Source organism: Mesoplodon bidens, assembly GCF_964165515.1.
Source record: "Mesoplodon bidens genome assembly, chromosome: 8".
Taxonomy (NCBI): domain Eukaryota; kingdom Metazoa; phylum Chordata; class Mammalia; order Artiodactyla; family Ziphiidae; genus Mesoplodon; species Mesoplodon bidens.
Window position 1 is genome coordinate 70,149,117 of NC_138165.1, and position 26,390 is coordinate 70,175,506.

Here is a 26,390-nt window from a genome sequence, read left to right on the forward strand (position 1 = left end):
CTGCTGTGGCCTCTCCCGTTGCGGAGCACAGGCTCCAGACGCGCAGGCTCAGCAGCCATGGCTCACGGGCCCAGCCGCTCCGCGGCATGTGGGATCCTCCCGGACCAGGGTACGAACCCGTGTCCCCTGCATCGGCAGGTGGACTCTCAACCAGTGCGCCGCCAGGGAAGCCCAGGAACCACCTTCTTTAAGTATTCATAATAGAGAATAGAAAACAGTAAAGTTATTCAAGTATGAGATGTGAATGTAATAATGATAATATTACAGCTAAATTTTCACAGGTAAATTTGTGCTGTCAACAGATTTATTGGTGGTGGTTTTGAGTTGTGAATGCCAGCAAAGAATTTGTGAATGGAAAATATTTAATTCTAAGGTTCCTTTCAACTCTAAAACCCTATGAGTATATGATCCTTTCAACTCTAGGGTTCCTTTCAACTCTAAAACCCTATGAGTATATGATCCTCCTGTTTAAGAAATGTGTGATGTATTTTAGGAAAAAATTCATTAAAAATGTTTTTTTAATGTTAATGAATAACCGGTTTGCTTCAGTTGTCTAGAATAACTAGGTAGTCGGGGCCATTTTATTCTTTAGAGTTTCTGAGGTCACAGTCTAAATTAGAGAAATTGAAGATTAGTTAACATATCTAGATTTAAAGCCTGGTTTTGCCCTTTTCCAACTTATTGTCAGCTGGGCACTTGTGACAGAAATTCTGCTTTATCAGCATGGAGATGTACCTGCAAAGTCTTATTTGCATGGAAAAGAAGGCAGATATTTTCCAATTCTCTTTATAGAGGTAACTCTCAAGAAGAAGTAAGTTTTATGAACTCTTTTTGAGTTGCTGGTGACCAAGATTTGGTTAATTTACTCCAGAGATTGTAGTGAATGGAACTGTACATTTTCATAAGCACATGCCTTTTTTCAGTACCTCCAAAAAAGCATGTAAGGAAAGAGTCCTTTTGGAATTGGCAAGGAAGGAGAAGAATATTGGAGTTTTTCAGAAGAGGCGGGGAGTTTTGAGGTGATTGGGTGATGGGTCAGGAGAAAGCATAGAATTAGGAATGAATAGATACAGAATCCATGCCAACAGTCATGCATTCAGAGTTCCTATTTCCATAACATGAGGTGGGGCAATAGCCTTTTGAGGTTTCTTTTGACTCAGTGTTGCTGTAATTTTTAAACTGTAGTCTTTTTATTCTGGTAAACCTGTGTCTGTCTGCTTGCACACTGAAGGTTTCTCTAGATTTGTGAATTTAGAATGTAACAGTTTTAAGTGAATAAATGAAAATTTTCTGGGAAATTGCCAGAAAGCATAGCTAAATTCTTAGCTATGCTTATAAGGTGGCTCATATATTTTGGGGGAGGTCTATCTATCTACCTACCTACCTATCCCTCCATCTATCCTCACCCCCCTGCCCCCCCAAAAAAAACCAACGTAGAATTGTACATGTATCCATGGATTTTAGTCACACCAATTTCAGTATTTGATCATTTATAGTTCAAAGATATGTGAGGAATATGAATAGGAGCTCATTGTCATATCTCCTCATGTTGAAAATTGACTGAAGGCAGCTACTGTTTTACAGTCAGTTTTGTAAAATAAATAGCTTCTAAAAAGTCAGAGCAGGTCGGGGCTTTTTTGAGCAGAAGCCACCTGTTCTCCTTGCTTGGTTGGCCCTGTAATAAACCTTTCTCTGTTCCCAAAAAAAAAAAAAAAGTCAGAGCAAAGGGAAAAGAAGAAATGAGACCTAAGCAAAAGTTAATCCCATGACGTCCTCTATGGTTATTGAACTTGGATTTTTCATTTCCTGGTGGTCAAAACAAAAAGGGAAATATGATCAGTTACAAACTTATTTTTGCACATAAGATCAAAGCACTTGAGTTGCTCAAGAGAAGAAAAGTTTTCCTTACCAGTTAGGTTTAAAAGTGATTTTAAAGTCTTATGGGACTTACGAGATGAAGGATGTCATTTTGAGCAACACCTCCCAAAATTTCCCTGCAGAAAATAAAGTAGTGAATTTTATGTGGCTGCTTTTTATGCCACTTCACTAAGAAGAAGCAGAGGACATAACACCAAAGCACAGTTTAGGAAAAGCAAGTCTATAAGACACATTGTCATCCTGGGCTGCTCAACAGAACCACCACAGAATCCCATCGAATCTGTGGAGCGTGGGAGAGGGGTGGTGAGGCATCCGCTCCCCAGGTGATTCCAATGTGCGTCCAAGGTTGAGAACCACCAGTACAAGTACCTACGTTATTGATGGTTTGGTTTGATTCAGGAATACAAGGAACAGATAGATTGCAGTTTCTCCCTCAAGGGATACCGTGACAGTTTTGTAACTTCCTTTATTTGTTTTCTTTTTTTATAACTGGGCTTTGAATTAATGGTGGTCTGCAGACCATTAGAGGTTGTATTCTCTGGAAAGGGCCCAGAGTCCACATGCTCTGTTGTCAATAAAAAGATAGAGCCTTTATTTTAAAATAAAGTTGTCATCATTTTATGAAAATTGAGGAAGCAAACCAAGACTCATTTGAATAGATGGCCCCCTGCTCTCCGTAGAGTTACAGACCATAGACATGACAAATAGAAGATTCTCTAGACTGGAACTAGTTTATGGTGGTGATTAGGCAACCATGTAGGGTATAGGGATGGTGCCAGTCTTTGGGTCTGGAGAGTTATTGCAGAGGTTGGTATTTCCTCAATTAGTAGGTATTTGAAGTACACATATCTGGAGAGAGCAGTCTATATGTGTTTGCGAGTGTGTGTGTGTTTTCTTGTTTTTTTTAACCTTAAGCAATAAGGTTAGGGACTATAGAATAGTTTTAGGTATTGGGATTCCATATTTGAATGACTGTTTATAAAAATTGTGGAGAAGTCTTCCTCCAATACGTGTCAGAGTTTTGAAACCTCCTGAGAAATGTGGCTTTGTTCCAAATCTTTGTAGATTTCCCTCTGTCACTAAGCCTGCTATTGGCATATAGAAAGCTCCATTGAGGGTCATTTGGTATCATTCTAGGACATGTCACTAAATTGGTTGGATTCCACGGCATGTCAGATCTCAATGGCTTGTCTAAGCAGTCTTTTAACCAGTTTAAGTTACAAAGATTTAATGTGTGGAGTCTTTGAAGATTTATTGGTTTATTCATGTAACAAAAATTTTGAGTGCCCCACCTCTCTCTGTCCCAGTGATTTTCTTGGTGTAGAATCTCTGCTCTGAAGAACATAAGTTCTAGACAGTGAAACTCCATTCCTTTTTTTGGGGGGGGGTCTTTTGCTGGGGGTAGCAGAATGGGACTGTTATGAGTGACTCTCAACAGGCCATGGTCGAGGGAGAGCCTTGAACTTGATGGCCTGGAGGGTAGGGACAAGCCTCTTTTTTATCTTCATGTCCTTTGACGCTGGGTGCACAGTTCCTGGTGGATTGTAGGCACTCAATAGATATTGGCTGCAGAACTGGAGAAGCAACTTAGGATAAACATGATGATTTGCTTAGAGGGACCTTGCGAAGTGACTCTACATATTTTGGAGAGGAGAGTGCTACCAACTGGGGGCTTTAAGAAGCAGTAGAAGCAGAATCTTCTCATCAGCCAGTTCTGGAAATGACTCTAATTGCTTTTGCCACTTAGTTCAAGAACTAGCAAGGTCCTAGAGCGTTACCAGTGCAAATATAATCACACCATGCCTTTCTAAAGCAGAAGATTATAGGTGACCATTTGCCTGTGTCTTTAAACAGAATCTATATAGATTAGCATTAGGGAGAATTGCTAGATAATAAGAAATAACCTAAATGAAGAATTTCAGCTAGAAAGTGTAAAATAGAGTCCCAGGGAGTTCCCTGGTAGCGCAGTGGTTAAGAATCCGCCTGCCAATGCAGGGGACACAGGTTCGATCCCTGGTCTGGGAATATCCCACATGCAGTGGAGCAACTAAACCCGTGCACCACAGCTACTGAGCCTACGCTCTAGAGCCCACGAGCCACAACTACTGAGCTCATGTGCCACAACTACTGAAGCCCGCGCACCTAGAGCCTGTGCTCTGCAACAGGAGAAGGCACCCCAATGAGAAGCCCGCGCACCGCAACGAAGAGTAGCCCCCACTTGCCACAACTAGAGAAAGCCGGCGTGCAGCAACAAAGACCCAATGCAGCCAAAAAAAAAAATAGAGTCCCATTTCTCTTCAACTTTCTTCTTTGAGTATGTTAAATTTGTAAGGCTCTTTTTTTGTAAAGATATGAACGTGCACTTACATAGGCATACTTGAATAGCATATCTTTTAATTTCTCCCTTACTTGGTTTATATATACCAACTATTTACAACTAGTTGGTAAACTTAGAGTTTGAAAATGCCATACATTAATTTTGTCAATTTCTTACATGATTCGGAGAAAAGACTATCTTAGGATTCATTTCACAAACTTATTCTGACCATACACTGTGTGTCAGCCACTGAGATGATGAGTAATAATGTCTGCCCTCAAGGGAGGGAAACTAAGCAAAATGGTCTCCAGAAATTTAAACCACATGTTAAAGATACAGTAGATGTATAAATGGGATTTTGTTTTTTATAGGTGTATGGGCAAGGATCTCTTAGAACAAGGGGAATCATTGAGGACTTCCAAGAGAAGAGGGTGTTCGGTGGGGACAGTGGGGCAGAGGAGGAACCAACAGGGAGATCAGCCAGGAGAGAGAGCTATGCTTGCTTCTCGGAAGGGCCTTGCTTGGGTTGTAATCTGTGGCACAGATTAATCTGTTAGAAATAAGGCGCTTAGAGACTGGATTCTGGGTGAGTGGCCTGCCTGATTTTGACCCCTCTGGCCAGAAACTGGTCAGGATATCCATGAAGGAAGTTTTTTTTTTTTTTTTTTTTTTTTTTGCGGTACGCGGGCCTCTCACTGTTGTGGCCTCTCCCGTTGCGGAGCACAGGCTCCGGATGCGCAGGCTCAGCGGCCATGGCTCACGGGCCCAGCCGCTCCGCGGCATATGGGATCCTCCCAGACCGGGGCACGAACCCGTATCCCCTGCATCGGCAGGCGGACTCTCAACCACTGCGCCACCAGGGAGGCCCAATGAAGGAAGTTTTTAAGTTTAAGATTTTGTGTTGAAGATAGAAACTTGTCTTGAGCTTATATTCTATAATAAAAACATACACTGGCACTGTGCATAGCTTTCCAGGACCTAATATTGGTATCCAGAGCACCTCAGGGCATGGTCTGTTCTCATCTGGGATCTCTTGCCCCTACCCTGCTGATCAGGGAGGATTTTTGCTGGCTTCCAGGACTTTATTCTTAGTTTCTCAAAGTTTGGTCTTTGAGCACAAAGTCTTTGCCAGATGACTTTTCCCCCTGCAGATGTGTGGTAATAATACTAACTGCCTGCTGGTAGATCTGAGTCTTTCTCTCAAATATATGTGTGATCTGTGTGTGTGACATTTCAAGGCAGTCATTTTCTTGTGGCCACTTTGCAGACATCGTGACCTGGCTTAAAAAACTTGCATGCTCTGTATTTAAGTCCATTTTGGAGCTGTGCTTTCTGTGTGCTGGAGTGATATGTTGTTTCAGACCCCTTTGTCAGTGTCAGGGCACTTTCCGTGTATCAGCACTAAATCTTCCTCCGGGGTAGCTCAAAGCATTGTTGCTTCATCATCCCCCGCCTCAGGTGTGGGCCGGGTTCTGCGAGAGAGTGGTGGAGAGCCAGAGAAGCTTGCGGAGGAGAGAGTAACCTGCTTACATTTTAGAAGGAGGAGGGTGGTGGGGAAGCCAGCCTGCAGAGCAAGTGGCGAGTGTCGTATGGTATTTTCCCATTTTTCCCGGTTTACTCATTCTTACGTGGCCACTTTGAAGCCGTTTTTAAAAGGCAGACATTTTAGCATCTCTCTCTCTCTCTCTCTCTCTCTCTCTCTCTCTCTCTCTCTCTCTCTCACTCACACACACACACACACACACACACACACACACACACACACACACACACACACACACACACACACACACACACACACACACACACACACACACACACACACACACACACACACACACACTAGTTAACCAAATACTGTACAGAGCAGACCTCCTGGCATCTTGAGCCTGCCTTACCTTATTGTTGAAGCCTCTTCCGTATGAAGCAGACCAGGACTGGGGTAAGGAGGGAGTGGGAGTGAGAACCATCTGGGAGCCGCACCCAAGTGAGGAGTGGTCATCCTAGGTCCGCCTCTCAGAGAGGGCTGTCAGTCACCCCAAGCCCGGAGCCTGCTCATTCTCTGAGGGCGCTTCTGTCTCATGGTCTGATTCGTAATCTTCTGATTTCCTCCCTTTAGTCACTGAGTTGCTTTTTAAAATTGAGACATGGATTTGGCTGTGTAATATTTTTTTTCCTGTTTTTTTTCTGTTTAGAAACCCAGAGGAAAGATTTCTGCATTTTGTCTTTGTCTTGAATTTGTTGACCTTGTTGGAATAGGTACATATTAAACCCTGCTGGGGAGGAGAGCCTCTTAGGATCACTCCAGTTCAGTTCAGACGGCTGTGAAATTCTCAAACAAGTGTCCAGTACTTCTGTCTGGTGCCTAAGCAAAATAAAAGCATTGTACTTAAAATCAGAGTACTCCATAGAATCATAATTTGGGGGGACAGGAATGATATAACCTTGCTTTGCGTTTAACAAATTTGGGGAAAAAACTTAGTTACAGAAACACATAAAAGCAAGAAGTTAAATCTGGCCGTAGTGAGGACAGGGGAGAAAGTCTTGTTAATGAAAAATGACGTCATATTTGGACAGCGTTGTATCAGGGTGGCTTGTGAAAGTGCCCTGCTTGGATATAGAAAATCCCTTTAAGAATTACTGACGCTCAGACCAGAAATGAGGAACTTGTCTAAGGCAGTAAAAAACCAGTGATGGAGAGGAGAGGAAGGGGAAGATTTGAAGGGTATTGGGTACCTGGATGAAAGAGTCAAGTAAAATTTTAATTCAAAAAAATTTTTTTCTGGTACTGGTATCCCTCGTGCTTTAGAGAGAGGTTTTTGTTGTTGTTTTTTAAGTGAGCCATGTAGACCAAATGACTTGTCTGCAGATGACTGAGTTATTATCTAGTTAGATAATACATGATTTCTCTAAACTGAGCACCTGAGGGTAGGGATGACATCATTTGTATTCCTCTGCCTGACACTCTTCGTGGCACATAGAATGTTTATTGAATTAATAAGTACTAAATTCTCTTAAAATTATTTCCAAGATATTTCTTCCCTTACAATATCATGATATGAATTTAGCTAATTTCAGAAAGTCTCATTATTATTATCATTTTGCCAATTCACTTTCCTTTCTCCACAATAATATATGCAAACTCAGTTATTCCATTGTATATACCCTGTGGTCTAGTGTGTGTGTATGTATGTGCATGTACCTGTTTATAATCAGGCATCTTATTAATATTTGTTGATTTCATTGAATTTTGCATCCACTCTGTGAAATGGTGGTAGATCTTGTTCTTCAGATGTGAATATATTTATGACCTTGATTCCATAACATGCAAACTTAGACCCATCTGGCCTTTCAGTCGTTTATTCAGCTCTTGCTCTGTTGCGGATGCTGTGCAAGGGGCATCTTCTGCACAGCTCTGTAAGGCTGGATGCATAAACCAAAGCTTGAAGAAGTTGTTAGCTTTCCCTACTGCCCACTCCCTCTCCTCTGTGCTTTTTTTTTTTTTTTTTTTTTTAAATAAACCACAGCAGTGTGTACTTGGAGTTCCCATTCAGATGCCATCTCCACTCAATGCCTTCCATGATAACCGAAGCCAGATTTCTCTGCACTTCTTCAGTACGTGGTGCCATGCAAGGTGCCCAGTGCAGCATCGTCTATTGCAGACGAATGTCCCTGTGTCTCTCTCTTTCTCTTACTGGAGGGAAACTGGGACTCCACCTCATGTCCTTGTATCCTGTGTACCTGGCAGGCACTGGCGGGGGCTATCAAAGTTAGATGATGCAGAGTGCTTGACATTTGAACATTGTAAACATGAAAGGTTGATTTTACTGAACAGTTGAAACTGTTTGGTTTGTGGATGTGAAGTGCCTTAGATCAGAATGTGTGTTTCAGTGTTACACAAAGACACACAGAATGGCATACAAGGTGGCACACTTTTACGCTTCAAATCAGTAGGGAGCACCTATCTGAAAAATCATTTCGCGTTTTGAGAACTTGAAATCATTCTGTTTACTTTAAGGAATAAAACATTAAGTCCTAAGGACAATTAGGACGATCGTTGGAATAACTTCTCTTGGGATCGATTTCTCCTCCACCCCCAGGATTGAGTTGCCTGTAATACAGTCATAAAAACTATGAAATTGGTTGAAATAAGCTATTTTGCCAAAAAGCTAAGAAACAGTTGTGTTGGGAATTTGTTCAATTGTATTTACCTTGCTCAGGAAAGGCTATTCTTGTAGACAGTAACTGTGTAGTTACTTTTATGAGAGCTGGGTAATAAAAGATGATTGTTAGTATTCCTTTGTTAAAAGAGATGCTAAAAATACTTATAAGGGCTTCTTGAATTTGAATTAAGAGCCCAGTTGTCTGTTTGTTCTTTTCCCCAGATCAGGTGTGTTTTGTTAATTTCTGGACAGGGGAAATAACATAATTTCCTCCTTAACTCTGCATTCTCCCAGCCTCTGTCCTTGCATATGCCTTGGGGTTAAGATTTTACAGTTTTCCGTGACATGCCTTTGTCAGTAAAAGTCATTTTTTCCCAATTTGAATGTTTTTAGGAGATTGCTCATGTGTTTCTTACCTTCTCCCACGCCTCTTTTTGGGGGGACTTAGTGTCTTTCCTGTTCGACTAGAAGCTTGTGGAGGACGGATTCTCTTCATCTTCATTCCCAGAACCCTCACAGTGAATGAGCACAATGCCTCTCAGCTCATGGGTGCCTGGGAACCTCACCCCTGTGAATGTTCTCGCTAGCCTCCGCATACTCTTCCATTTTAGTTATTAGGGGACTGATTCAAGACAGTAGAAACCACCCACACTTCATTAATTTGTGAGATAAGGCCTGAGACAGCAAAGACTGATAAGCTGGAATCTGTGCTTTTAACTGCCTGCCAAGCCCCAAGCAGGATGCTGGCCCTGTGGAGGGCTTTCCCCTGTGGCCTCTCATGCTCAGGGCACCATTTGCAGAAGGAAGTCCTCAGCTGCAAAGGGATTACCGCTAAATTCCAAAGAGCGGCTTCCAGGCCCTGAAGGCAGATGTTTCCTCCTTACTGCCTTCATATCTTAAGTCCAGTCCTTTTCCTTCCTGACATAATTTAGTCTTTTTTAAACCTCTTATCTACTTCCTAATGCATGTCTTCAATACCTGGCTTTTGCAATCCACCTTTGAAAAGGAGTCATCCCTTGGCCCAGTCCACCTTCACATCCGTCTCCAGGAGAAGGAAGGTGTTTGAGGGACACTTAGCCAGCTGGCCTTGGCTGGGGTAGACCTGAGGAACTCCATTATGAAGATCCCGGACCAGGGCTTGAACACCGTGTCCCCTGCATTGGCAGACGGATTCTTAACCACTGCTCCATGAGGGAAGTCCCTGTTGCTGTCTGTCTTGAAGGGAGACTTACTTTTGTTGTCTGACTTCTCTTGCTCTGAGCCTTGGATTGTTAGGAATGCTTACCAGTGTTGTGGCTGTGTAGGAATAACTGTACTGTTGTAAATATGTTAATTTACCATGCTTGCACAGGCACACCTCAGAGGCATTGTGGGTTCAGTTCCAGAGCACCTCAATAAAGTGAATATCTCAATAAGGCAAGTCACACGAATTATCTGGTATCCCAGTGCATGTAAAAGTTATGTTTACACTGTATGGTAGTCTATCAATAAAGTGTGCAACAGCATTATGTCTTTAAAAAAACAGTGTACATACATTACATAAAAAATACAAAACAACAAGACAGTTATAATAGTAACATCAAAGATCACAGATCACAGGTCACTGTAACAAATGTAAAAATAATGAAAAAGTTTGAAATAATTGTGAGAATTGCCAAAATGTGACCAACTAAGAGACATGAAAGTGAGCAAATGCTGTTGGAAAAATGGTGCCAATAGACTTGCTTGATGCAGGGTTGCCACAAACCTTCAATTTGTAAAGAACACAGTATCTGGGAAGTGCAATAAAATGAAGCACATTAAAATGAGGTATGCCTGTCCTGGCATAGGACAAGAATGTAATAAAGCTTTCCAGGATAAAAAAAGGTTATAGTTACTTGGAACAAAGAAGTATAAAAACTTACTTTCCCTGAAGTTTTCCCTTAAGATATGATAGGATGAATGTTTCACGGAAGGGCATAACACTAATTTAACAGGGTGCTATTTTTCAAGTGAGTGAATGTTTCTGAATTGAGAATATGAGACAGTTATAGATGTACAGCTACCTGCAATAGTATTTTACAAGGAAGGCCAGCATTGTGCCTCTCCTTTAAAAACAAACAAGCAAATAAACAGACCTCAAGGTTACTGTGCAAAACACACCACACACAATTCCCTTTCTCCTTTTCCTTCTCTTCCATGTCCTTGCTGTGGACTACCTTAGCCCTTAATCGGGTTTAGTATGAAATTAGGAATTGGTGGCACACTTAGAGGTTAGGAATTTTTTTAAAAAACACTTTTTGTTGCTTAATTTTTTTTTTTTTTTTTTTTTTTGCAGTACGCGGGCCTCTCACTGCTGTGGCCTCTCCTGTTGCGGAGCACAGGCTCTGGACGCGCAGGCTCAGTGGCCATGGCTCACGGCCCCAGCCGCTCCGCGGCATGTGGGATCCTCCCGGACCTGGGCACGAACCCGTGTCCCCTGCATCTGCAGGCGGACTCAACCACTGCGCCACCAGGGAAGCCCTTGTTGCTTAATTTTAAAAGCACACAGTTTTTAGGGCCGAACCAGAGCTAGAAAGGAGAGAAATAGTTGAGATTTGTAGATCTCAATGTAGATGAGAATTTTGAGACAGCTATTTTAAGAGGGTTAAATTCAGAAGCAGAATTTCCCTAGTATGATTTGAAAGTATTCCAGGATTCAGGATTGAATGAAAGGGAATACCATTTTGAGAGGGCTCTTAAAGAAAAAGACAGAAACAGAAAGGTAGAAACAGTTATCTAAGTTCAGGAAAGTTTCCTGAGACAAAATTTGTTCTGTTAAGCACTTTGGCTAATGGCGATGACAAACTAAAAGTCCTCAAGCGGATTTGACCGTTTCGGAGAGTGATTCCTCAAGCGCCTCATTAGAGGACAGCCAGAGGGACTGAAAAGTAGGGGGCTGCTTGGGAGAACATAAGCATAAGCTTTAGGCGGTGGTGGGTGATGTGTTGGGTGTCACATCGTCTTTTCTGCTTTGTACAGTAGGTGAAAGGAAGTGGCAGGGTGGAGCGCTTGGAGTTTGGGGAGAAGAAGCCCTGCCATCACCCTGGATGCCTACGAAAGCAGGGCCACGGTGGAGATTAACATTCTGAACAGAAATAAGGTGGAGAGGGCTTCCCTGGTGGCGCAGTGGTTGAGAGTCCGCCTGCCGATGCAGGGGACACGGGTTCGTGCCCCCGTCTGGGAGGATCCCACATGCCGCGGAGCGGCTGGGCCTGTGAGCCATGGCCGCTGAGCCTGCGCGTCCGGAGCCTGTGCTCCGCAACTGGAGAGGCCACAACAGTGAGAGGCCCGCGTACTGCAAAAAAAAAAAAAAAAAAAAAGAAAGAAGGTGGAGAAGGAACATAAACACCGACCAGATAATTTTGACCATGAAACCCAATCTTCTGGTCTGACAGAACATAACAGATGAGCCCCAAACCAAGCTTCCAAAACCTAAAAGTGATGGATACAGCTATTTGCAGACGTGCAGCAGACATGCTTGGTGTTGGGGAAAGTTCCGTTTAGCTGATCTGGAAATGAGGGGAGGACTTACACTCAAACGTCAGGTTTTCACTATTCTTAGAGCTCAACTAGAGGACAGACAAAGTGGATGAAACCCCGCTCTTGATGTGGTGGGATGAAAACCATGTTTGCCCGTTGTTTTCGTCATCATAGTTCAATAAACCATTCATTTTTGTGTGTGGTAAATCACAATGATGACACGCTCACAAAATAATGCGAAGCATATGGGTCACAACTGTTTTTAAGCAGAAACTTCTCTAAAGATTTATTTAAGTTCCTTAATTATAGAGTGGTTGGGAAGGCTGGCATGTGGTTTCAGTTTAGTTATAAATGTTGGCCGTGGTGATGGGTATGTGCTAACGTTCCCAGAGACAAGGAGAACAAGATTGGGAGGGGAGCTGGTGTCCTTCAGGACCTGCTTGCCCCTTTGTCTTTTTTTTTTTTTTTTTGCGGTACACGGGCCTCTCACTGTTGTGGCCTCTCCTGTTGCGGAGCACAGGCTCCGGTCGCGCAGGCCCAGCGGCCATGGCTCACGGGCCCAGCCACTCCGCAGCATGTGGCATCTTCCCGGACCAGGGCACAAACCCGCGTCCCCTGCATTGGCAGGCGGACTCTCAACCACTGCGCCACTAGGGAAGCCCCCCTTTGTCATTTTTAAGTGAAGTCAAGATCTTTCGTGTTTATACGAAATAAGTATGATGACATGTATGCTCTGCTTGAGATGCGTGTGCTAGTAGTCCAGGCCAGTTTTCCCAGTGCTTAAATACTTTAATTGGTAACTTTTCATGGCAGTTTGAAATCAGGGACTCTCCAGAGTCCTGACAAAATAACTATCCCTTTTAGCCTTTATCTTAAATTAAAATACACTCCTCGTTAGATGAATCAAGCCCAGTTTGGGGAACAGCAGTTAAGTATTCTGTCTAGATAGACAAGTGGAAAGTAAGTGTTCAAGCTAGGTGTTTTTTTGACTTGAAATAAACCTATGCCAGGGTCATTTGGTGATCTTCTGAACCCTCGTGTGTGTGTGTGTGTACACATATATATATGTGTGCATGCACAATCATATGTGGTTATTCACATTAGGAGTCATTTTGCATCCTTTGGGATCTGGTAATAGTGTAATATATAAAGCTAACTTGCAGTCTTAGGAACATGGGAAAAGGCCTGTGTTAACCCATGAAGAGGTCGGCAAATGTGTATGGTTGGAAAAGTTCATTTGTACATTTGCCGTAACATGCTTTCCTCTGTTTCTTGCCAATGATGAAAATGACAGCGGCATCACTGAGCTCTTGTCTGGAGGTGGGAGGAGTGGGAGGGAGGAAGGCTAATTAGGAATCCGAGTAAAGCTCTCCTTCCCCTTGTGAAGGTCACAGAAGACGTGGCTTTCCTGTTCACCACCGTTTACAGAGTGCAGTCCAGTAGGGACTTTGTCAGTACTTGAGAGGATCCACTCATTCATTCATTCGTATTTTGGTATAGACGATGTCTTACGTTCATATCTCTGTGGGATGCACAAAGATTAATTACACAGAAAGGCTGTGCCCCCAGGAGCTTACAGTCTGGTAAGGGATCAGAAGATGTCTGCATAACTAATCATGATACAGAAGGACATTGGACATTTATTCAGGACTTGATCACTTTTAAAGTGCTTTCAAACAGGTATACTTAATCCTCTAAGTGGAAGTACGTGGCTACAATTTTTTTTAATAGTAATCTTTTATTTATTTGTTTTTATATTTATTTTTGGCTGTGTTGGGTCTTCGTTTCTGTGCGAGGGCTTTCTGCAGTTGCGGCGAGTGGGGGCCACTCTTCACCGAGGTGCCTGGGCCTCTCACTATCGCGGCCTCTCTTGTTGCGGAGCACAGGCTGCAGACGCACAGGCTCAGTAGTTGTGGCTCACGGGCCCAGTCGCTCTGCGGCATGTGGGATCCTCCCAGACCAGGGCTGGAACCTGTGTCCCCTGCACTGGCAGGCAGACTCTCAACCACTGCGCCACCAGGGAAGCTCCGTGGCTACATTTTTAATTTTGTACCTGAAGAAAACTCAGCCAGGGTGAGTGACTTGCTCGGGGTCCTGTAGGTGTTAAGTTGGGGGTTTGGGGCCCAGGGAACCCGGTCCATCCAGGATGCCTCTGCCTCTGGGATTCACTGTTTTGTCCGTTGTCCCAGTGTGCAGTGGTGCAGAGGGGGATGCTTGCTTCCTCCTCGGGGATTCAGAGAACACTAGAGAAGGATGAGACCACTGAGCGACCTTGGCACTGGTCGACCTTGGCACACAGCAAGGCACTGTTTATTTAGGGGATGGCTGAAGGGATCTGAGGGTGAGGAAGACATGCTGGACGGAAAGCAATCAGTGTACATTGTTCACATAAGCAAGCTAAAGCAACATGTTACTCGAAAAAGTCCCTTTCTTGCCTTTTCTTTATATGTTCATTCAACAAATGAGTATATTTATGTGCAAGGCTTTGGTTGGAGTCATTGATGTGACGGTTACAATTAAGGCTTGTGGTGACTCTCTTTGGGGGCTCACACTGGTCCAGCCAGAGGATAAGGTCACAGATAATCTTAAGAGGATGTGAGGAGAGGGGAAGAATGTGATACACAGGATTTCTGGGTTCAAGTTATGACTGTCCTGATCTTGGACATGTCATGTCACCTCTCAGTCTCATTGGATCCTTCTTCTTTAAGGATGCAAGTAACATTCACTTCACAGAGCTACTGTAAGGATGAAATCTGATTATGAATAGGAGAACACTTCATTCAGCTCCTGGCACATTGAAGGTGCTCAGTACATTGTCATTATTAATGGCGCCACACATTTCCTGAAGAGAAGCGAAAGTCTGGTTGGCTGAATTGACGCTCTTCTGTGTCCCAGCCCTTCCCCAGGCTCCTTGCCTCCCGATTGGTCTCTCTTACATGCTGTCCTGTGGCCCTGTGATCTCTGTCCAGAACACGGAGGTGGTGTGTCCCAGTGGTCAAGAGCACACTGCCAGTGTGACCTTGGCAAGTTCTGTCTTCACTTTTTGCCACAATTTCATCACCTGAAAATGGGATTAATAATAATTTATTCGTTGTAGTTTTGTTGTGAGATTTAAAATGATTAAATATGGGGGCTTCCCTGGTGGCACGGTGGTTGGGAATCTGCCTGCCAATGCAGGGGACATGGGTTTGAGCCCTGGTCCGGGAAGATCCCACATGCCATGGAGCAACTAAGCCCATGTGCCACAACCACTGAGCCTGTGCTCTAGAGCCCACGTGCCACAACTACTGAGCCCGCATGCCACAACTACTGAAACCCATGTGCCTAGAGCCCGTGCTCTGCAACAAGAGAAGCCACCGCAGTGAGAAGTCCATGCACCGCAATGAAGAGTGGCCCCCTCTCGCTGCAACTAGAGAAAGCCCGCGCGCAGCAATGAAGACCCATCGCAGCCAAAAATAACAGATAAAAAAATAATAAATTTTAAAAAATGATTAAATATGAAGGGCCTGGGGACCATGCTGGTACAGGGTAAATGTGGCTACTTTTAGCTCTAATTACTCTCGGATTACTATGTGATCCTGTCCGTCTCTTGCTTACATTCCCGCTGGGTGGCTCCCCATCATCTCTATTCTCCTGATTTGGAGTCTGCCCATCTCTCTAGCGTATCACTCCTCAGGCTTTGCCTTTCAGCAGCTTGCAACTGCTTATACCCTTTACCCCACCTCCTAGGATATTTGGCCTTTGTTTTTGCCTAAAAGCCCTTTGTCTTGCTAATGAATTCTTTCTTTTTTTTTTTTTTTTTTGCAGTACTTGGGCCTCTCACGGTTGTGGCCTCTCCTGTTGCGGAGCACAGGCTCCGGACGCGCAGGCTCAGCGGCCATGGCTCACAGGCCCAGCCGCTCCGCGGCCTGTGGGATCTTCCCAGACTGGGGAACGAACCCGTGTCCCCTGCATCGGCAGGCGGACTCTCAACCACTGCGCCACCAGGGAAGCCCCCTAATGAATTCTTTAGGGCTGTTTTTCTACCTCTTAAGATACTCCTACTCCACACCCCTACCCCCTTGAGGTCTGGTTCTGCAATGTTTTGCACATATCTTTTTCCTTGCACTTAACCTATTTTCTATTTTGTATCTCTCTCCCCTGCATTGCTAGCGTGTTCTTCACATAAGGTAGACTCAATAAGTACTTGTTAATAAATGAATTAGAAGTGGAGCTTTCCTATTTTAAGTACAGTATCATATTGTCCCAATTATTTTTCAGTTAGTTAGAGGGAGCAAAATTTAGCTTGTTAGTAAATTTTGAGGAGGGGAAGGTCAACAGGAGGACTTTGTTGATAGGGGGCCCTTTGTCATCATAGAGCGCACAGGACTGGACAAGAACCATGGCAAACCTATAGTACCACCTGCCTCTGGTGGACCTTACAGTTTCAGCCATCTTGTTTGTGAAGGCAGTAGTTCTATGTTTAGCTTAGTGATGGTAATATCAGCTATTTGGTATTTGATAACATTTTTCTAATGTTTGAAAAATTCTTTTTCTCATTGTTTTGAAACTCCAGTGTATTGTCCTGGAAATAGCAACATTATCCAGTTGTGGACATGTGGACATGTACTCTATGTCTTTAGAGTACAATACATCAGTACCATTTCAGTTAAGAGAGAATGCGTAGGAGAAGGTAACACGGGCCACAAAGAATGGATAGCTTTATTTATTTACTTTAAGAATTTGAAGGAGGGCTTCCCTGGTGGCGCAGTGGTTGAGAGTCCACCTGCCGATGCAGGGGACACGGGTTCGTGCCCCGGTCCGGGAAGATCCCACATGCCGCGGAGCGGCTGGGCCCGTGAGCCATGGCCTCTGAGCCTGTGCGTCCGGAGCCTGTGCTCTGCAACGGCAGAGGCCACAACAGTGAGAGGCCTGCGTACTGCAAAAAAAAAAAGAATTTGAAGGAAATAAAATGTGATATCTCAGCTTTCTATCTAAAGCGTATCAGTGACCCTTTAAAGAGCCTGTAGTGAGTTATATCTGATAAACACATAATAATGAGCTGAATTTTAAGGACTTTTTTCCCATTATCCCCTGCAGCTTTGCCCTGTCAGATGAAGCATACAGATCCCTAAGAGATCAAGATAAAGACCAGTGTATTCTGATTACTGGGGAAAGCGGAGCAGGAAAAACAGGTAAGGCCACTGGACGACCTTACTTTCTCCTATAGAAGGGTAAATGCTGCACAGAATGACGTTGGCAGAGCGGATGGGTGGAGCCTCATTAGCATGAAGCTCACAGGACTCATGCTGGGAAGGCTAGTGATTAGGATCCTGGAATGTTCTCTGGGAAGGACTTGCCTCATCTCTCACATGAAGGAGCAGGCACCTATCAAAAGGGTTCCAACCAACGTGGGAGTCTCTTTCTGGATTCTAGACCTTCCTGTTGCAGTTCCTGCGTACTTCAAGGTCTTTTACCTTCCCTCCAAGACACCAAGGTCTAGTGCGAGGTCTCACTACTCCTCTAAGGAATGCCAGACTGTTTGGGTTTGGAGATCCCACAACCACAGACTATCTCTGCTAAAAAGTGAGGGAGGGCACCAGGAAAATGCTGGATTTCACTGTAGAAAAGTCTTCCTCTGAAGCCTGAAGAATTGAGATTTTTGTACACATTTTTAGACAGGCTGGCAACCTCCCCATAAAACAACCCCTCAAATGGGGAGGGAGTGTGCTTTTTTTTTCTTGTGCTTTTAATAAAAGCAATCTATGTGATTGTCTTGAGTGAGAAAGTGATTTTACACATGGTGCCCAGCTACCTGGAAAATGTTCAAAAGAGCTATGATCTCTGAGTCCAAACTTGGACAGGTTAGAACCGCTGTTGTCAGTAGGTTTCTTTGATGGAACTGATGAGTCCATGAAAGAGGAGGATAGTATTTTCATAACTGGTTCATCTGTAAGATGTTCTTGTTTTATAGATAAGACTCTGATCATTGGTAATTTCTGCTAGTTTGCCAAAGTGGGATTTAAATGCTTCAACTTTACTTGGCTATTTAATTATCAGATTAATAACTTTGATTTCCTGATGCTCAAGATAAGAAAATCCCCCGTGGATATTTCAGTCAACTGACTGAATCCATTTTGTTCATTAGCCCTCAGTTAGATTTGTGCCTTTAAAGTCTCCCTATCTGCACTGAAATGGCTTTTCTTTCTATACCTATTTCTTCCTCCACTTTCTTAAGGAGTACCTCTTCCCTACCCCTCAAAGTAGCTGGAGAAAGAATGGCTAGATAAGATGTGTCCAGCTCTCTTGCCAGAGCCTTTGGAGACATAGTGCACTGTTTCTTTGCAAGGTTGTGCAGGTTCTAGGCTCTGGATGGGCAGAAAAGAGGGGAAAAGAGTGGCATGTAAGAATCTAAGGTAACAGAGAGCACAGACTCATATAATTGGAAGGGATCTTAGTTATAGACCATTTAGTGTAGGGTCCTCCCCAGGGACAGCCAAACTCCTTTTGTAGTGATGCAGGCCTCACTGCTTTGTAAGGCGGCCTATGGACTTTGTTACACAGGTTTGGGAACAAAAGTTCTTCCTTACCTAGAGGTGAATTCTGCCTCTATGTATTCATCTTAACTCTGCAGTCTGGGACCTTACCAAATGAGTCTACTTTCTCTCCTACAGGACAATCACTTTTAATTCTTTGAAGTCATCCATCAAAGCTTCCTAGGGCTAAAAATCCCTTTTCTTTAAAAATTTCTCATGTGATACACATTCATTTATTCATTCATCTAAGAAATAATTCCTGAGTACCTACTAGGTGAAAGGTACTGTAGTAGGTACTAGTGATACATTGGTGAGCCAGACACCATTCCTGTCCTTGTCAAGTTTATAGTGTAGTACAGGAGATAAACAATAGCTCTACGCTATATATGTACATACGTCTAAATGTATACATGTATACATACAATTTATATACAAAACATTAAGTGTAGTGAAGTGAGGTATACACTTGTAAGGGTGCTTATACGAACATGTACCAGGAGGATTGAATTTCGTGCCCAAATTCCTCACTGTCATGGTCATATTATTCCAGAATCTTCCCAGTTTGTCAATATGCTTTATAAAATTGCATCCCAAGAAGTAAACAGAATACTTCAAATTTGCTCCTGGTTATTGTGAAACTATTGCCCTCTTAATGTGGATACTAGACTTCTATTAATGTGGTACATGTATTGACTCATATTGGTCTTTTCATCGAGCAGGATGTTATAGGTTTCTTGTATATTAACTTCTGTTTAGTCAGATTTTCTCAGTTGGGTATTGTTCAACAAAATTATTTTAAGCCTACGTGTAGAATCTTTTGTTTATGATTCTCTTCCCTCCCATAGAACCTCTGCCATACCATTGGGAAATAATAATAGTAGCTAACTTCCATGAGCACTTACCATGTGTTGGGCATTGTGGTTAGCATATTGCACGTATGAGATAAGTATTCTTCTTATCCCCATTTTTATGATGGGGAAATTGAGCCACAGGAAGGTTAAACAACTTGCTTAAACTTACACAGTGAGTAAGTGGCAGAGCTGGGATCTTGAACGCAGGTGGATATATAGCTCTAGAGACCCCACTTGTCTTAGCTCAGGCTGCTGTAACGAAATACCAGAGACTGAGTGATTTAAACAACAGACATTTATTTCTCATAGTTCTGGAAGCTGGGAAGTCCAGTCAAGGTGCCTGGTGAGGGCCTTCTTTCTGTGTCCTCACATGGGAGGAGAGAGTTTAAAAGTGAGCCTGAGCAGGCTCTGGTCTTCTTCCTCTTATAAGGACATTAATCCCATCACCGAGGTCCTACCCTCATGTCCTCATCTAAACCTAGTTACCTCCTGAAGGCCCCATCTTGGAGGTTAAGGTTTCAACATATGAATTTCAGGGGGACACAAACATTTAATCCATGGCAGCATTTTTATCCACTATGCTAAGCTGTATCTTCATACTTTGAACGTGATTCTTTTTGAGTGCCATTAAACCCATTGCCCTTGTTGGTAATTTTTTTTTAAAACTAGCCTCCAGTGTCTCTTTAAGGCAGGGATTATGTTTTCTTCATCTCTGTGTCCCTATAGCCTGACTTAATGCCTGGGACTCATTAGGCAATCACTACATATTTGAATGATTGAATAAATGCCATCCTCCAACCCGAGCCCCCTTCTGTGTCTTAATTTAAGAAATTGACAAAAATACTGAATCGGACCAGGACAAAGACTGATCCTGACAACTGAAAATTGAAATATAGTTAATTCATTAAAAGTTAATTTGGGGGAATTCCCTGGCAGTCCAGTGGTCACGACTCTGAGCTCTCGCTGCCGAGGGCCCGGGTTCAATCCTTGGTCGGGGAACTAAAATCCCATAAGCCTCGTGGCACGGCCAAAAAGAAAAGAAAAAGTTGTTGTGTTGATTAGTTCTGGATCATCTTTCTTTATCTTACTATATTCTCTTTAGGGCGGTCACAGCTAGTCTCAGATTATGTTTTTGCCTCCTAAACTGTACACTCCACTCAGTACCTCTTACTTTGTCTTCCAGCTTACACATCCAGTACCTGCTTGACAAGTCTATGTGGGTCTCTCAGAGGCATCTCAAACTAAGCATGCCCTAAATCGAACTTTTGATTTTACCCTCCTACCCAAACTTCCTGGTCTCAATAAATGGGACCACCCATCAGCCTAGTTTCTCAAGCTAGAGATGTAACAGTCATCCTTGATATTTTCCTTTCCTGTATCTTCCACATGAATCCCATTTTCTAATCCTGTCCACCCTACCTCTAAAATATATCTCATGCCAAGTTCTTTCTTCCTTTTCTTTGTATCCATATGGCGACTCTAGTTAGACTAAGCCACCAACCATTACTTCCTTTGAGGACTGTTTGTAGCAATATCTAACAGGTCTCTTCTTTTCCCCCTATGCTTGCCTACAATTTTTTTTCACAGACACCAAAATGATCTGTAAAACTGAAAACTGGATCAAACCCTTGGCCTGTTAAAAAAATTTTGTTTCGAGTTACCTTTTTGTGTGTGTGCATGGTGAGAACTTTTAAGATCTACTCTCTTAGCAACTTTTTTATTTAGCCTCACCGCACGGCATGCAAGATCTTAGTTCCCCCACCAGGGATTGAACCCATGCTCCCTGCATTGGAAGCACAGAGTCCTAACCACTGGACTGTCAGGGAATTCCTCTGAGCAACTTTTAAGTATACAATACAGTGTTAACTATAGTTGCCATGATGTACATTAGATCCCTAGAACTTCATCTTATAACTGGAAGTTTGTACCTTCTGACCACCTTTCACCCATCTCCATTTCCCCCTTCTCCTTCCCAAACCAACAATCTACTCTTCTCTTTGTTTCTATGAATTTGTCCTTTTTTTTTTTTTTTTTTTTTAGATTCCATATATAAGTGAGATCATACAGTATTTGTCTTTCTCTGACTTATTTCAGTTAGTATAATGCCTTCACGGTTCATCTGTGTTGTCACAAATGGCAGAATTTCCTTCTTTTTTTTTTTTTGGCTGAACAATAGTCAGTTGTGTGTGTGTGTGTGAATATATATATATATATATACACACACACACACACACAGACACACACACACACACCACATTTTTCTCTATTCATTCGTCCATAGACAGACACTTACTTGTTTCCATTTCTTGACTATTGTAAATAATGCTGCAGTGAACATGGGAGTGCAGATATCGCTTCAACATAGTAATTTTTTTTACTTTGAATATATACCCAGGAGTGGTATTGCTGGATCATATGGTAGTTCTATTTTTAATTTTTTGAGGAACTTCCATACTGTTTTCCATAGTGGCTGCACCAATTTACATTCCCACCAAGAGTGCATAAGAATTCCCTTTTGTCCACATCCTCTCCAACACTTACTTCTTGTGTTTTTTTGATATTAGCCATTCTGACAAGTGTGAGGTGGTATCCCATTGTGGTTTTGATTTGCATTTCTCTGATAATTAATGATGTTGAGCATCTTTTCATGTGCCTATTGACCATCTGTATGTCTTCTTTGGAAAAATGTCTATTCAGGTCTTCTGCCCATTTTTTAATCGGATTGTTTGGGGTTTTTTTGGTTGAGTTGTATGAGCTATTTATGTATTTTGGATATTAACCCCTTATTGGTCATATTATTTGCAGATATTTTCTCCCATTCAGTAGGTTGCCTTTCCATTTGTTAATCATTTCTTTTGCTGTGCAGAAGCTTTTTAGTCTGATGTAATCCCACTTGTTTATTTTTGCTTTTGTTGTTTGTTGCCAAGACCAGTGTCTTAAGAGTTTTCCCCTATGTTTTCTTTTAGAAGTTTCACAGTTTCAGGTCTTATATTTAAGTCTTTAATCCATTTTGAGTTAATTTTTGTGGGTGGTAGTTAATTTTTGTCAGTTCCATTCTCTTACATGTGTATATCCAGTTTTCCCAACACCATTTATTAAAAAGACTGCCTTTTTTCCATTGAATATTCTTGGTTCCTTGTCAAATATTAGTTGACTGCTTATGCATGGGTTTATTTCTGGTCTCTTGATTCTCTTTCATTCATCTATGTGTCTGTTTTTATGCCAGTATCATACTATTTTGATTACTGTAGCTTTGTAGTATAATTGGAAATCAGGGAGTATGATGCCTTTAGCTTTGTTCTTCTTTCTCAATGCTGCTTTGGCTATTTGGGGTCTTTTGTGCTTCCATATGAATTTTAGGATTGTTTGTTCTATTTCTGTGAAAAATGCCATTGGAATTTTGACAGGGATTGTATTGAATCTATAGATAGCTTTGGATAGTATGGGATGTTTTAACAATATTAATTTTTTCTGTTCACGAATGTGAAATAGCTTTCCATTTGCTTGTGTCACTTAAATTTCTTTCGCCAATGTCTTATCATTTTCAGTATACAGATCTTTCACCTCTTGGTTAAATTTATTCCTAAATATTTTATTGTTTTTGTTGCTATTGGAAATGGGATAGTTTTCTTTATTGCTTTTTAAAATTATTTATTGTTAGTATAAAGAAATGCTACTGATTTCTGTATGTTGATTTTGTATCCTACAACTTTACTAAATTAGTTTATTACTTCTTACAGTCTTTTTGGTGGCGTCTTTTGGATCTTCTGTACATAAGATCCTGTCATCTGTAAACAGAGACGATTTTACTTCTTCCTTTCTGTTTCTGATGCCTTTTATTTCTTTTTCTTGCCTAATTGCTCTGCCTGGGACTTTCAGTACCATGTTGAATAGGAGTGGAGAGGGTTGTCTTGTTCCTGATCTTAGAGGAAAAGCTTTCAGCCTTTCACCATTGAGTATGATGTTAGTTGCATGCTTGTCCTGTATGGCCTTTATTATGTTGATGTATACTCCTTCTTTATCTAATTTGTTGAGAGTTTTTATCATGAGAGGATGTTGAATTTTGTCACATGCTTTTTCTGGATCTATTGAGATGATCGTATGACTCTATTCTTTTATTCTATTAAAATGTGATGTATGTGTTAAATGTGAGGTATCACATTTATTGATTTGCATGTGTTGGACCATCCTTGCATCCCAAGGATGAATTCCACTTGATCATGGTATATGGTCCTTTTAATGTGCTGTTGAATTCAGTTTGCTAGTATTTTGTTGTGAATTTTGGCCCTTATATTCATTAAGGATATTGACCTATAGTTTTCTTTTCTTGTAGTATCCTTATCTGGCTTTGGTATAAGGGTAATGCTGGGTTTGGAAGAGTTCCCTCTTCTCTGTATTGCAAGAGTTTGAGATAGTTCTGGTCCTGGGATGTTCTTTTTGGGAGGTTTTTGATTAGTGATTCAATCTTCTTAGTAGTAATCGGTCTGTTCAGATTTTCTATTTCTTCATGATTCTAGGAACTTATCCATTTCTTCTAGGTTGTCTAATTTGTTGGCATATAATTGTTCATAGTAGTCTCTTATGTTCCTTTATTTCTGTGGTATCTGTTGAATGTCTCCTTTTTCATTTATAATTTTATTTATTTGAGCCCTTTTTTCTTTTTTTCTTGGTTAGTTTGCCAGTTTGGTTTATTTCTTCGAAGAACCAACTTTTAATTTTGTTAATCTTTTCTACTGCTTTCCTATTCTGTTTCATTTATTTCTGTTCTAATCTTCATTATTTCCTCAAAAAAGCTGTATCTTCTGCTAAGATTGGGCTTAGTTCTTGTTTTTCTAGTTTTTTGAGGTATAATGTTCGGGGTTTTTTTTTAAGATCTTTCTTTTATTCTTGATGTATGCATTTATAGCTATAAAATTTCCTCTTGGAACACTCTTGCTGCATCTCATCAGTTTTGGTATATTGTTTTTCCATGTTTGTGTGCCTCAAGATTTTTTTTGCATAAAAATATTTAATAGTTTCCATTGCACCAAAATATAAGCCAAACCCCGTGTGCCTGTTACACAAGATTCTGCTTGATCTAGCCTCAACCTTGTTCTTCACCTTCCCCTCATGCTTTCCCCCCTTCTAATAGCAGCTCATGTTACTTTTCACTAAAAGGCTTGCTGTTTATTGTATGTAGCCAATGTCATTATATAGAGTTTCCCACCCCTCTTTAGATCATTCATTTGAACTCTGGGTATAGGCTCTTACCACTGTTTACTCAGAAATTTGTGATATCTTTGGTTGTTTAGGACTCTTTCTTTCCAGTAAGAACTTTAAGAGGATGTTGGTATCTTGGGGGAAAGTTTTTGCTCCTTCCGAGTCACTAACCAGTTCTTTTCTTGTGAAACAGAATTTAATTCTTAGAAGCAATACAGCTTCTTGTTTGCTTCCAGGTTAACCAGTGAAAATGATGGCAAGGCAAGTTAAAAACTGTGTCCCTTGACAGAAGTCAATTGTATTGGTGACGTATCTCATGCCACCTACCCCTACCTCAAGCCCTTTGACTGTATCTACAAGCCTATTCATTTCACATGTGTTTCCTTTTTTAAAGCATAAGGAAGAGATGAAAATATTCCTGAGCCTATTAACTTTTTTAGATTTTTACTCATTCTTCATCATGTCTGAAGATTTCTTTGAGTATCTGATTGTTTCAGTTTGTTCCTGAGTGAGTCATCAGAAGTGGGTTGTAGTCACTGGTTTGATTGGTATTGGCCAGTTCTTCATCTCCTCTGGAACATGTGTTCCAAGAAGACAGCACATCCACTCATGAACCATGTTAGTATATGACCTCCTCCTTCTCAGAGAGTTGTAAACCATACTGCTTCCTCCTGGAGCAAAATTCCATCTCCTGGTAGGCTCGTGTACCTTCTTTACTGAGAAACTGAGTGGAGGTTGCTGTTACTGTTTCATAGGGAGGGCATTCATTCTTTTCTGAGAAAAACAAAAACACCTTTTTCCTCTGGTGGAAAATCTAGTGGCACATGGAGTTCATTCTTATTTTCTATATTTTTCTCTTCTCTTTTCTATTTTTCTAGTCAATAACTTGTCCTCTTTGTTTCAGTGTCCCATTCACCACTTGAAATCCTATCGTTTTCCCTGGATTTAGTCCTTTCTAGGACCCCTTTGCCCTCTGTCATAAGCTGAAGAATGGACAGCTGCTTCACAGGGTCATCACCTCCTCCTCTGGTAGGAAACTCTGTTTACAGGTGCTGCTTCAGTAAGAAGCTGGAGGGGGTACCACAGACACCCTGGAGCAGTACGTCTCAAACCTTCCACCGGGTTCCCTTCTCTTGCAGTCTGCTGCTGACCAATACCAGAAAAATAAAATAAAAGAAGACATAGAAAATTCAGGCCCCAATTTCTGGTTTTAGTTTCCACAGACAAAATAAACTACCAAATTGCTACAAAAACTTCTCAGTGCCCACTCTCATGTGTAGATAGACCAGTAGCAGTCCATGGGCCAACCAGCTTTTGAGTAGTGCTGGTCCTCAGACCGTACTTTGAGTAGCACTGTCCAGAAGTCACTCCGAGCATTTGTCTTGTTTTTGAGCTACTGTGCTTTTTAGATCTGGTGATGTTTCACTTGTCCATTATCACTAAAATCCTGGTGCTGGGCAGTGGTCACTACTCCTGAGAGCTGCTGTTTTTAAATATCTACTCAGCTGTACTCTTTGGTAGCTGCTCAGCCCTTTCTTTACATTTATAGATCCCAATAGCATCTCCTACCTCTCCATTTCCATAGAGACATTTAGTGTTTTACTTAGGTATTCCCATCTTTTTCTACTTTTCTTTCTTTTTGAAAGCAGGGGTACAGAAATTGTTTCAAATTGTATTAAGGTTTTAATTGTCATCAGACTATAGTTTTGAGTAAAGCATAGACTTTGTGTTGTTTAATGTCTCTGTTTCATGGAGATTACTTACGGGGAAATGAAATGATGGAAAATAATACAGAGATTGCAGTACAGTTTGTGAGGAATTTCAAGAAGAGGTTTAATCTCAATTCTGTGGGGAAGAGGAATGCCAGGCCATTTTTGAAATGTCACATTATCTTAGTCACCAAATTTTTTTTGAATACATGTAGCTATTAGCATTTTTGTGTTAGTGAATGAATGAAAGAAAAAGA

The 26,390-nt window shown here is 41.8% G+C and overlaps 1 protein-coding gene across 4 annotated transcripts in view; it reads left to right on the top strand.

The window, feature by feature from the left end:
- The window catches only part of MYO1B (myosin IB), a 184,967-nt gene that overhangs the window by 72,049 nt on the left and 86,528 nt on the right, over positions 1–26,390 (top strand). For all 4 annotated transcript variants that reach the window (XM_081242322.1, XM_081242323.1, XM_081242321.1 and 1 more), the window contains exon 4: positions 16,939–17,033. In XM_081242322.1, the coding sequence (XP_081098448.1) occupies positions 16,939–17,033 (95 nt within the window). The remainder of the gene's footprint in view (positions 1–16,938; positions 17,034–26,390) is intronic.